We start from the raw sequence: 13,816 nt of genomic DNA, 5'->3' as shown, positions 1-13,816 counted from the left end.
ACTGTCTCTAACAGTCTAAAATATCAAACCCTTAATCTCTAGGCACCATACAAAGAGGAAAGAGCCACAATTTCTAATCTCACAACAGAATCATAAACCACAGCTGTAATATTAGCGATGAAATAAGCTTACTACACCAAGACCATACCATCTCCATCATTACTAAACCTTACTCCCCTCAGTAAGGCAGAACTTATTCTTCCATACATATCACTTTGTACCTGACTGTATTTACTGTGAGTTTGTATGAGACCTTAAATTCCTTGACTAAGGAATTAACTGCAGACTGTAATGTCCACACCTGAGGTCTGGCTTTTACAGTAGAAAACTATGGATGCAGCACCACTTTGCTCACATTCAAGCTCTGCTCTAACAGGCAGTAAAACTTGAAGTGGCTCAGCCACTTAGTTCCATGAACTCAAGCCCAAATGTGATTGAATGTACCGTAAGCTCTACGGACATCAAAGCCAAAAATGGACTGTGAAGCCTTTTTTTCTATAGCTCGAACTCAGAGAAACCAGATAGCCCATCAGCAATCACTCTGCAAAAGAGCTGTTTGTCATCTTAACCTCAAATGCTGCTGTTCTGATGTCTAACGTGATATTTACAGTGGACATTTTTAATCTGCCCTGGGAAAAATAATCATACCAATGGAGGATGGTCAAAATCTACTTCTTGTATTGTATATATAACACCGATCTAATCTATGTTCTGCTTAGTTTGTGAATTATCCTCTTCCTTTATTACCAAACCTATGGCAGTGGCAACTAATACACAAAAATCTGTCAGCAAGTATCTTCCAACTCCCAAATCCATATATACAAAAGAGAAAAAGATGAAATAGTCTACCAGTCTGCCAAAAGCCTTTCTACCAGTCTGCCAAAAGCCTTTTATTATACTCAGTGAATGATTTGCTTTTAACAAAAGTGCAGGAAACCCAGAAGAAAAGGCAATGGCCCTTTCAAAATTTTATTAATTGATCACACGACATTAAAAGAAGCCTCATAGCAGAGAACACCTCTTACCTCACCAAGCACCTCCTAAACAGTATAAAATAGAAATATGTAAGGTTCTGAGGATCCAAAGAATATTTTTTTTATGACAATGATGAGTGACAATGTAAAAATCAGTGTCCACAGTATTTTATTCTCCTACTGTTAATCAAAACTTCCACATTAGGAAGGTCTGTCACCAAACATCTTCAAATATGCTTCCTATTTTTTAGATTTTCTATCATAAATTAAATACATAATTGCGTTCTCCAACACAGAACAGAAACTCTGTGTTTTAGTTTACAGAACTACAGCCTATATCTGCAGATGAAGCTGGCTCTATGAATAATCAATTCAAACATTAAACTAAATACTTCTACATAATAAGAAATCAAAAAAGAAAGACAATTTTTTAAAAATAAAGTTTAACTGTCATATGGGCATCCACATGAAGCACTTACATTTTCAAGTGATCTCAGTGCCAAATTCTTCCCTTCATTTCACATTTTAAAACAGAGCTGTTTTGGGCTAAGCTCTTTTTGAGAACATGGTCATTAATCACTTAAGATATCAACAAGGAGCTGGGTAATTTTGAAAATCTGTCCACAACTTTTTATGTCTTAAGTTGATGTGTGAATACAGGAACTAATGTAGCCTGATCTTCTTTGCGTTTTTGTCATTCATCTCCTATTTACTACCTTACTTTCTTCCACTGCAACAGTTAGACCAGCTCCCCACACTGCAAGAAGAGATTAGTGCTGTAGCTAGTCTTGAGACACACACACGCTGACCGTCCATCTGGGAAAGGCAACAACAGCCAGCTGGCTAATTGGCATGAACAAACAGCTAAGTTTTGTCTCTTTCCCTCAGTATGAGCGTTAATTTGAATCTCCTCTGTCCAACTACCTGCTTTCATAAAGCTTGGAGAAAGATGATTCTATCTAAGATAGTTACTTCCTTTTTTATCTTTCTGAAACTGAAGTTACTGGGCGAATGACTCGCAGAGTGATCATATACGTCTTGCTCCTTAATGAAACCCAGCTAAAACACAATCTGTGTCTCCCAAAAATTTTAGGACAAAATAAGCTCATAAGATCTTGTAGCACAGCAAGGTAACACAATAGCAGTGGTAAAAATACAATACCTTGGGCATGCCATCACTCTCTCCCATAAGATAGTCTATCAGCTGATTTGTTAGGACTTCATCTTTTGCCCGTCCCACCTATTAAAAATAAAGACAGAAGAAATTATTATATGAAAGAGAAAGGAAAAATACTTACTCATAAGGAGGCTTTCTATAAAAACACTGAAACTATATAGATTTAAAACATGATTTTTTTTAGTTCTGTGTGTTCGAACCAGATGATTACTTGGTTAATCAGCTTTGACATGCAGTAGTTCACATTTATTTTCTAAAGTGTTATGTCAGGTCTCTACCAGCATGAACTGTTCTTCTGCTTCAGTGTTGGGAAGGCGTCCGAATCTAGGGACCATGAGATGAAGCCTGCTGTCACAGAGCTATGTCTAGCAACCCAGCACAATTTGTGTCTCAGAGGAATATTCAGTGCTGGTCACTAGAATAGAGCCAGCACTATCTGGCCAGTTGAAAAGACAGTCTCAAAAATACGGGTGAGATGTTGAGATTCCACAAGGATACATATGGTACAACTGCAGCAACAGTCTTTGGGCTGTTTCATAGCCTTTGGTTTATTCATTTGGACTGAAACATCTGGATCCAGAGGAAAGCATTAGACGCCTCAAACTTCAGTCTTACAAGCCCTGCCAACAGCTCTGTGAGAGGGAAGGCCTCAAGAGCGGCTGTGTTAGCTCTAGGCAGAGTCAGGTCTACTGTTTAAGAGTCTGAAAAAACTCTAGTGATACCTAACGAGATTTTCAAAGCTGTGGGCTCTTCAAGGGAACAGTGGCAGTCTGAGCATGGTTTGGATGACAGAAAGTGAAAGTCACAGTGGATGCTTGGATGGAAGCTGGCAATAGGCCTGCTTAGGCAGGTTTCCAGCATATATCGTCTAGAAGGGAATCTCAAGAAACAGAGTAGGTTCACACGTACTGAGGTGCAGCATGAGCTGGAGACCTGATGACTACACAATTTTGGAGATCATGAGAAAAATAACTAAGCAAAGATTGCTTCGTCCCAAATTTCTTCTTTTTTAGGGATGGAAAAGAGGTTTTTAGAGATAATAAGGATGAAAACAAAAGGTGTTAGTAAGTGATGCTGCCACTGGTCTTCTGTCTGACAGTGGAAGCTGAGAGCAGTGAGCAGTGGATACTGTCTACCTTGACTTCAGAAAGGCTTTTGACACTGTCTCCCATAACATCCTCATAGAGAAGCTGATGAAGTATGGGCTGGATGAGCAGACAGTGAGGTGGACTGAAAACTGGCTAATGGCCAGGCCCAGAGGGTTGTGATCAATAACACAATGTCTAGTTGAAGGCCAGTAACTAGCAGTGTACCCCAGGGGTCAATACTGGGTCCAGTCTGATCTGGATGATGGGGCAGAGTGCACCCTTAGCAAGCTTGCTGATGATACAAAACTGGGTGGAGTGGCTGATACACCAGAGGGCTGTGTTGCCGTCCAAAGGGTCCTTGACAGGCAGTAGAAATGGGCTGACAGGAACCTCATGAAGCTCAACAAAGGGAAGTGCAAAATCCTGCAGCTCGGGAGGAACAACCCCATGCGCTAGTACATGCTGGGGGCCACCCAGCTGGAAAGCAGCTTTGCAGAAGAGGATCTGGGGGTCATCAAGTTGAACATGAGCCAGCAATGTGCCCTCGCAGCAAAGAAGGCTAAAGGTATCCTGGGCTGCATTAGAAGGAGTGCTGCCAGCAAGCTGAGGCAGGTGATCGTTCCCCTCTACTCCAGGAGAGGCCACACCTGGAGTGTTGTGTCCAGTTCTGGGCTCCTCAGTACAAGAGGGAGAAGGATATACTGGAGAAAGGACATACTGGAGAGAGCCCAGCAAAGGGCCACTAAGATGACGAAGGGCCCGGAGCATCTCTCATGAGAAAAGGCTGAGAGAGCTGGGACTGTTGAGGCTGGAGAAGAGAAGGCTTGGGGGGGATCTTGTCAATTATATAAATACTTGAAGGGAAGGTGCAAAGAAAAAGGAGCCAGGCTTTCTTTAGTGGTGCCCAATGACAAGACCAGAGGCAATGGGCACCAGCTGAAACACAGGCGGCTCCATCTGAAGGTCATGAAACACTTTTTCACTGTGAGGGTGACCAAGCACTGGCACAGGTTGCCCAGGGAAGTTGTGGAGTCTCCCTCCTTGGACATATTCAAAAGCCATCTGGACATGGTCCTGAGCAACTGGCTCTAGGTGGCCCTGCTTGAGCAGGGGGGTTGGATCAGACGACCTTCAGAGCTTCCTTCCAATCTCAACCATTCTGTGTTTCTGTGACAGAGAGCGAGAATGAAGGCATATTGACCTCTCTAACCATAGTGCGCAGACTGGAAAAATCAGCAAAACTGAAAAATTGCATATGGATATTGGTAAAAAAGAAAATTCCAAACTCAGGTGTCGCTGACACAACCACAAAAATCTGAATGAATTCATAAAGCCTCATTTGAAGACTGAAAACACATTTTCCTCTGGTGTCAGTATTAACTTATTCTACTTTTTAAATGTTTAGTTATCACCTTTACTGATACAGTTTTCCTTCTATTTGCAATCTGTCCAAACACACTCACTTATGCTAGGAAAATGTCACAATACTGAAGGTAAACTTCCTGAAAAGATGAAGAATTTTTTGTTTAATCAAAGTTGCTTACTGTTTCAATTGCCATTTCTATAGCCAAGTTATCTTCTGTGCTTGGACTTTTCATAAAGTGCTTTAATGCCTAAAGTGATACAGAAGAAAAGTTAAAACTGAGACACATGAAATTAACATTTTTCTAGTTTTTATCAAGCTATTTCTCTCTGCATTTTGACAGACAAGTGGCACACTGAATGCTTATCTTGACTGTATTTTACAGCCATAAGGATAACCACATACACTATAGAGGTAGCAGCTGCTCCTACAGATACTCCTGCAATAAAGAAGAGTTGAGTCTTTGCCAAATTCTGGTGAATACCTTCATCTAACTGTGAAAGATGTTCACAGCAATATGGTGAGAAGAAATTAACGATTAATGTGCCATTGGACCCCACCTACGCCCCAGTTGAAGGAGCGGTCACCTACAATGGCTGTAATTTGCAAAAACCGTTAATATTTTTTTGGTATGTGTTCAGTATGCAAAAATCAAACATTTAATAAGCATCAGTTCACTGATTTGTAACTGATCAAAAGGAAGTGTGTCCATCAACATACTTCAATTATCGTATTTCCTTTTTTAAAAAAAAGCTTTAAGTTAGGGCATGCTACAGTATTAAATGAATTAATTAGTCAGCAACCAAGTCTTCATTGGTCAAGCTAATAAAATGTAAATAAATTCTACTTCTATGTTCCTGACATTTAGAGATTCATTGAGAACAGTATATCATTGATCCACCTGGAGCCTCTACTGCTACGAAAAAATTATGTGCATGACAGTGTATAATTCACAGACTAAAATGTAGATAACGGTAAATATAAATAGTTTACTTACATTTTTTACGCTTTTTAAAAATATCAGTATGTCATCAGTTAAGGCAGCTAAAGTCTACTATGAACTTCCCTGATTTTGAAGTACTGTATTTTGAACAGTTTCTATGAACATTTAACTATCATTGTTTTATCGTTTAAGTACTGACCCGTCCATATTGACCACACAGCAAGAAAAATTTTCCCGCCTGAAAATGTTTCTTTTCTCCTTCAAAATATAGTGCGATGCTCTGATAATCTTCATTGGTAGTACTTTCAGAACCTGCAAGAGATAGACAGCAATGATAGCAGAGTATTCTTATTAAGTAAGATAAAGGGTCTACTGAAGGAACAAATTCCTGTTCTACTTTTTTTTTTCTACTGACATTCAAAGAAAACCAAAGCCAGCTAGACTCAAATTATGTCTTATACATTTTTTTCCTATTTAACCAGACTAAATGTCAGACATTAGGAGCTAATAATGCAGTGAAATAATTGTTTCCATAGGTTTTACACCATAATGGGATTTCTGTTTTTTTAACAGACATAATAAAATGGCGTAACTATGACCTAGTAATGAATTTTTCCATTATGTCTTGGCAACAATAAAACAGAGCAAGTGATTATGAGATTATCACCTGAATTATTTTCACAGTTTAAGAATATGTGAGTATATCTGTATCGCACAGAGCAAGACTATCAGGACCAATGTAACCACATGGTAGGAGCGAATACTACTTAGTCTTCTAACCAAGACTCTGTTTTACTGTACACATCTGAAACAAAAACAACCAGTACTCCAAAGTTAGTTTTAAACCCTTTTCCAACCCACTTAGATTACAATTTGAGACATCCCATTTTGGATAGGAGAGAAGGAAGAAAGCATAAGGAACAGCAGAACAACAGTGGCCACCTTGACAAGCAGGTGCAACAGTACATCACCAAGCTAGCCGTTGCCAAGTTTTTATAACCTGCATAACAAGAATACATTTTTTAAAGGAAAGAGATTAATTGAAAATATGAGATAATTTGGTAGATAGGTATGTGGAGCTGTTTCCACAAAGAATGGTGCCTGATACAGGTGAAAAATATAAAATTTATTGCAAATTGACAAGCTGGCCACTGATTGACTTGATGGCCTGAGGTAAAAGTCAGCTTCTCAGTAAGGTCTCCTTTTTGTCTCTCACTGAGACAAGAGGAGGCCACGAAGGGCCTTAAAGGGAAAAAAAAGAAAGATAAGTGACACACATGTAAGAGAAGAGCTGGAACCATGAAAAAAGGAAAAGAGGGGATAAAAATCAAGAACTGTACCAGTAAAATTCTCAGTTTTGGAAAAACAGTACTACATATATCAAGGTCAAAGAAAGGGATTCCTCATCAGACACAAGAAAATAGTCTAGACAAATGCTTTATCTCTACGGATAAACAGAAAAAGCTCTAGCACAGGCAGGATTTAAAAACAACCTAGACTGAAGACCAAGAGAGATACCTAAGCTGAAAGCAAAGCCTAGCTTGTAGGCCTGAATTAGACACAGATTGCCAAATCTGTCCACGGTGACTGGAAATGGAAAAGGCTGGGAAACAAAACTTCACACCCCTTGTCTTATGATTTCAAATTGGTCTAAACCAATTAAAAGAGCAGCAAAACATATTGCAAGCAAACTATTAACCTGGAATACTCACTGATGATATCAGCATAAATCTCCATCTTGTTGTGTTGTTGAGCTAATGTGAAAGCTTCATTATTGCACTTGGACATGACCAGGAACTGGATGGCAGAACCATAGTCACCAAGCTGCAGAAAGAATCTAATCAGAATGAACAAATTAATACCTTAGTACTAATTAGCATAATGAATACACCAAATGCTTTAGGAATATACTATATTTTGTGGCATACAAGTATGATACATTTCTAATTTATTTTATATCTCGATTATTTTAAATAGGTTACTAAAATTAACAGTATAAATAATACAGCATGGCAACTTTTATTATTGTCTAAGCTTATTACTTCAGGTTAATATAATTTTAATCAGAAAGTTAAAAAAAGAGGAAAAAAAAATCAGTACCTGCTTAGCTGTCCAAATTTTAGAGAACTCAAATCAATAAACTGGAATATATAGTCACTTGGCCAAGTACCAATAACCAGAGTCTGATACGTTAGCAAGCCTCACCAACTTCCAATAGGTATGGCCTCTTTCACCCCTTTTTTTAACCTGCGTAATATGATTGTTACCTGGCCACCATCTTTGCTCCATCAAGAGACTGTGTTTCTCTCACAATATTAACAGCCTTTTCAGGATTATTAAGGTGATCCAAATATAGCCGAATTACACTGTCCCATTGTTTTGCACGCTCATAAGCTATCACAGCTTCCTTGTACCTGCAAAATAATGGTTCCACATCAGTTTTTCTAACTTTTAAATAACTCTTTACAATACGGTGTGAAAGAAACATACAGTATTTTATTTCTGAGAGGTTACCTTGTGACACCTTCCTTTCAGTCTGCATATAATAGCCTTGTTCTGCATTGACTATGGGTTTTTTTGTCTCCATTTCATTTTCTCTTGGGAGAATGAAAGGCAGAGACAACAGAAAAATGTCTATAACAATACTATTTTTGACTACTCTGCCAGCATCCCTTTTGTTATATCTTAAAAGTGGTTCATCTGTTCCATCAGCAAACATCACCTGCTCCATCAGTTCTGTATGAAATCACTTGGGAGTGAGAGAACAATAAAAACCAAACAGATGATAACTAGTTGTACAATTTTAAAAATGAGACTTCTTTTCTGTTCTGTAAACAAGATCAAGAAATTTCTCATTCTCACACTATGCAATTGACACAAATAGTATTTTCTATTCTCATCAGTGCAAACATTTAACTTTGGTGCTGTTTCATATTATAAAGTATCATTATTCTGAAGCACATTTACTTACAGGTAAGGACTAGTAGAAACTACATTCTGTGATTAAATATAACCTATTTTGGGCTTTCATTTCAGCCAATAATTTCACATTATTCAATATTATGCAAGTGCATCCATTAAGATGTAACAGTAATGTGGTTCTAGAACGAAATATTTTCTTTCATGATTATTCCCCCTTTGAATGAGCTTTAAAAATCACAGCTAAGGAGTCATTAGAAATAAACTGAACTTCAATACTCTGCTAAGTGGAATATTGCATTGGGTACAGTACTTAAAAACCTTTAATGATTTTTTTAAAAAGATATTAATGCTTAGACAGGAAAATGATCAATTAGAAACACATCTTTGATACTAGTGGAAGGGCCCTAAATTATGTTTAAAATCACAAGGCTATTTTATGCAAAATTTAAAGTCTGTCTTTTAATTTATTTTACAAAAGGAGTAATGTATAATAATAAAAATAACAACAATAATAATAACGACTTGTTTTATAAAAAAAGATAAGCATTCAAATGCACCTGCCATCTGCTTCTTTGGCTTTTGCATATTGTAGGTGAATCTTTGGAGATGAAACATGAGGAAGAAGTTCACCAACCTTTGCCCTATAAAGACAAGGTAATAGTTATTTAATAATATATCTGGTTTCAAATTTTCTCCAGTAAAACAGGCACATTTATACCAACACTAAAAAGAAGGATAAAAAAGAAGTAATTTAACATAACGTATAAGCTTTGAAGGCACTTTAATATTTTCAAAAAGCTGTACTTTATAGATACAAGAACTGGAAATTATAGACTGCTTCACGAACATACAGGCTTAAAGGAGGACAGTAGCTTCTCTTTTTAAAGTTTGAGATGTATGAGCATAAGAAGTGCCAGACCAACAATTTTTACCTGCGGTATTCTCTAATTAATCTACAGAAGAAGCACCATATTAAAACTGTAACCTGAAAGAATGTGCAAAAGAGTACAAAAGACCACCAGTACAGGTGCAGTTGTGATTACTCCTGTGATTGTGTGCTTAAGGCCATAAGTTGTACAGAAGACTCCAGGCAATTAGAACCAGATTCTCTGAGCAACAACACCCGTAACGGCAGAGTGTGGAGGAACACAGAACTACGTCAGTCCTTCCATAAATCTAGCTTCAGGAGTTGCACAGAGTGATATGATCTCTAAAAGCCAGCAAACTAAGCAGTGGGCCTTTCAAGACAAAGGATATGAGAGACTGAAGAGAGGCTGACCTTAAATCTCACCTCTCTGCCTAAAAGATAGAGCAGTCCCCAAACCAAACCTCCTTCTGCTAGAGTAAACAAAGCTTGTACCTCCCAATTTCCAAATCAAGGCTATCGTTATATGCAAGCTACCCTACTTAACAAAGTGTTCTTTTGGTCCGTTCTGATGTCACTGACACGTCTATAATGGAATAAAATTTTCCTTAGTAAACGAACATAATATTCCAACCTAATTTTTAGAGCACATGCATGAAGAGGAGGGGTCCTTCTGATCTCTGCTCCAATCAGTTCTTAATATTAGAAGTCCATACACTGTAATTAGGCAAGAATTAAGCCCTTAAATCTCTCAGAAAATTGTACTTTTCTACTGGAAACTTGACAATAATCAAATTCACTTAAAAAAAATTAAAAGTGTATTGAACATAATGCCAGTAATTTTGACTACTCATGATACAGACTCCACTTGAACCAGCAACTTAGAATAATTTCCAACTGTCTGAATATTCAGTCTCAGCTATGTATTTAATGAACTAAACAGTAACTACATGAATAAAATAACTAAATTCAGCGTGGATGTGCGCACGTGCACACACATACAAAGGACTTGAAACTGCAGGTAACTTTAAACATAACACAAACAAAAGAAAGAAGGAAGACTATCTCCCATTTACAGTAAGACTATATTCAAAATAACATAAGTTTCTGAAAGAACACTGTTCTTGTTTAAGCTTGGGGGAGGGAACGATAAAATCAATGAAAGATAATTAATGAGACATTTGTGCTATTCAGAGAATCATTCCTTTCCAAAGAGCACCACAGCAAGTCCTCTGACATATAACACTCCCCTGAAACCTGCACTTACCAGTTTTTACACCGGATGTATACTGATGCTGCCTTGTCATAATATTGTCCCTTTTCATACAGCTGAGCAGCTTCTGAAAATTGCTACAATATTGGAAATCATTAAAATGTAATTTCTAAATTAAGATTACAAATAAATAAATAAATAGCTTAATGAATTCACATATTCAGCCTTAGCTTTATTAACTCTTTTGAATACCTTCATACTCTCCAGAATAGCTCCACAGTCTCTTTTTAGTAACCTACTGGGATGTTTAAGGGCCTGGTTTACCCCTCGACGGATATCTCCCATTCGAATGGACATTTGAGCCACTCCAGCAAGGCAAGCTTCATCATGTTCCTGGTACTGGCAACCAAATGACAAGCAGTTACTATACATTATACATCAGAAATATCAGGTCACAAAAGCCACAGTAACCAAGCACTAAAATTAACAAAACATTACATGGACTTAGTTAAATCAATTTCTGTCTCAAAATTCTTGCGTAGTTGCAGCTGTCACTTATTTAGAAGAACTTAGCTTAGTTTTCTTCTTAAGCTTTGTCTTTAATTTTTACATTTTACTTACAAGATCTGTCCAGACCAAGCATACACGAGAAGAATCTGTTTTACAGACAGCTCAGTACTACTCTCCTCTTTCCTCCAAAACCAACAGTAGAGAGAAAGAGAAACTACAAGCAGGATATTTCCTTTACTTTTTTTTAAAGGTGGTAAGACCACTGATGTTTCATAAAGCCAAATGGCTTGAATTCAGAAAACATTGCTATTTCCCCTATTATGTTCCCCTATTATCATTTAAGCTGCTTCACATTTTGCAAATATTAGGGGAAATAATGCCAGAATAAGGAAGGATCTACTGAATATGATGTTTATTTTCTAACACAATCTTTGCTTGTCTTGAACAGAAGGAATAATTAGGACTTTTGTAATACCAATGAAAATCCTAGCAATATTTTCTCTGACATTTGCACGTCTATTATGAAACCACTCAAATTACAAAACCCTAAATCTAGTCATGCCATGTTAATACAACAGCAATACTGCTTTATACCTAGAGAAAGCACCATTCTGTATATTAAAAATAAGAGAAGTGCAAAGACTACTATCCCAAAAGCAATAGTCACATAGATTTAGAGCTGAATAAAAAAAAATCTGAATTCAAATGAGTCTGAAACATGACAACTTAATGTGTAGTATGACAGTACAAATCCTATCATTACTAAAAAGGAATTACCTTGTTGTTTCCAGTGATTCCCTTCTCATAATGTGCCAGAGCGTTAATATAATCACCCCTAAAAGAAAACTGGAAGTTATTTGGAAGAATATTTTTAATAAGAAGAGATGGTTACCTTCCTACCACACAGATTATGCATACTTTATGCATGCAAGATTATGTCTTGCTTTAGACATAACGACTCCATACAAGGATGTGAAGTATGCAAAAGATGGACAGTTACACAGTATGCCATGGCACTTCCTGTGCACTTTATCAAGTTACTAGTCAAAGAGGCAGTCCATCTCGCAATTCTGTTATACTGAAATCAATAAACCTCCCTTGAAAGACAGGCAAAGAATCTAATCTGCACAGTACACCTCAATAATCTCATCTCTACTTCCACATTTTTCTGGAAGATAAATGAAACTAACCTTCTAAAATTATTTAGAATTTTTGCAACATAAAAACAAAGGCAATTTTTTTTCCCTTAAGTACATTCAGAACTCAAGTTACAGATAGTTGCACTGCTTCAACTGCCTCCGTTCCTTCCTTTCTGTGACCAACCAGTGTCCTCTCTCAGTGCCAGGGGCACTGCCAGGGGGAAGGAGTTGTCTATAAACTCCATTAATAGATAAGAGTTTTTCATCTTGGTTTAGGCATTAAACAGACCAGGTTTCATCTGGGAAGAATTAGCTATAAAATAGACTTTAAAATCATGGCAAATGGTTAATACCTTCTCTCTTTCAGGGACTGGCAGCCTTGAAATTTGACACTCCTCTACCTAAAATATGTAAGAAAATGAAGGCTACTGGGTATTTAAGGAAAGACAGGCAAAAGGCAAGGCTTTCGTCCAATGTAAGAAGTGTTAAATGGTGTGAACTTTCTCTGTTTTCCAAGCACTTGCCTACAACAAAGTATTTATTTAGTAGATGATATTATTATATAGTGGACCTACCAGTTGCAAAGAACCCAGAATTACTGAAATTAATCAAAAGTAACTATTATTTGCTAACATGTCTCTATAATGAAGTATTCCTTACAAAACTACTCTTCCTCATACTATAGCTGCAAGACCTCACAGAATACTCTCTCAGCAATGCAGTCAGCTGAAGTATCTCAATTCTATGTTTTTCTAATGAGCATGAGTATTGGTTTACTATTCTTATACTGCAACTTTACAGTAGAACTTACGTGAATTCAAGCTGCATTGCATATTCCTTTGATATGAAAGGGATTTGGTCTGGGGCCAAACGCTTAGCCAGCTGAAGTGCACTGTCCCAGTGTTGCAAGTCTTTTCGCATCTATTAACAAAGAACAGTAACATTTTCTGATGCAAGTATCAAATTCTGAATTCTAATATGAACTTTATATTATTCTAAATACAAATATAGAGCTAGAAAGATTCAAACAATTTGACAGAGAGACATTAATCCTAAAAGAATGTATGTCAGTCACACAGTGGCAAGAACAAAACCATAAAAGGGCAGAATTATCAGAAGGTAAAACATTCCAACATTAAGGTGGAGATGAAAACAGCAGAAAAAAATTTACACATCTTAAATGAATACCTCAAGTGCAGCAATAGGACAGGAGGATGCCAGATATAAATCCTGAGCCAGACTAAAATCACCAGTAAACATGGCAAGATGTCCTGCTAAGAGGTTGTGGTCTTCTATTCCCTGTAAAAAGACATAATACGTGCAAAAGTAGTCCAAAAGAAAAAAAATATTTTTATAAGTAACATAATCTAGTAAGCACAGTAAAAGAAAATATCCTTACATTTTACAACCATTCTACGGATTCTACAAACCAGAAAAAGCCCTCACTTTCTTATTGTAGCTCAAAGTCACTACAGCTAACACCGTCTAAAATCAGCAATTTGCAGAAGTATATTTTTAAAGTACTATTTCATGCACACTTTTAGATGTATAACTGCAATCTATTTTTTTAAAAATAATAATAGCAGCCTTAAACATTTTCTCAAAAATAACAAGGGAAAAAA

General features: G+C 37.1%; 1 protein-coding gene across 6 annotated transcripts in view; it reads right to left on the bottom strand.

The window, feature by feature from the left end:
- The window catches only part of WDR19 (WD repeat domain 19), a 49,284-nt gene that overhangs the window by 14,039 nt on the left and 21,429 nt on the right, over positions 1-13,816 (bottom strand). For all 6 annotated transcript variants that reach the window (XM_075499941.1, XM_075499942.1, XM_075499943.1 and 3 more), the window contains 11 exons: positions 13,383-13,493; positions 13,006-13,115; positions 11,833-11,890; positions 10,798-10,944; positions 10,600-10,682; positions 9,025-9,108; positions 7,813-7,959; positions 7,258-7,382; positions 5,745-5,857; positions 4,784-4,852; positions 2,137-2,214 (listed from right to left, as the gene is read on the bottom strand). In XM_075499941.1, the coding sequence (XP_075356056.1) occupies positions 2,137-2,214; positions 4,784-4,852; positions 5,745-5,857; positions 7,258-7,382; positions 7,813-7,959; positions 9,025-9,108; positions 10,600-10,682; positions 10,798-10,944; positions 11,833-11,890; positions 13,006-13,115; positions 13,383-13,493 (1,125 nt within the window). The remainder of the gene's footprint in view (positions 1-2,136; positions 2,215-4,783; positions 4,853-5,744; positions 5,858-7,257; positions 7,383-7,812; positions 7,960-9,024; positions 9,109-10,599; positions 10,683-10,797; positions 10,945-11,832; positions 11,891-13,005; positions 13,116-13,382; positions 13,494-13,816) is intronic.

This window comes from Mycteria americana, chromosome 4 (genome assembly GCF_035582795.1).
Source record: "Mycteria americana isolate JAX WOST 10 ecotype Jacksonville Zoo and Gardens chromosome 4, USCA_MyAme_1.0, whole genome shotgun sequence".
NCBI lineage: Eukaryota > Metazoa > Chordata > Aves > Ciconiiformes > Ciconiidae > Mycteria > Mycteria americana.
The sequence above is the reverse complement of the archived record's forward strand: the minus strand, read 5'-3'. Positions and strand labels throughout refer to the sequence as shown.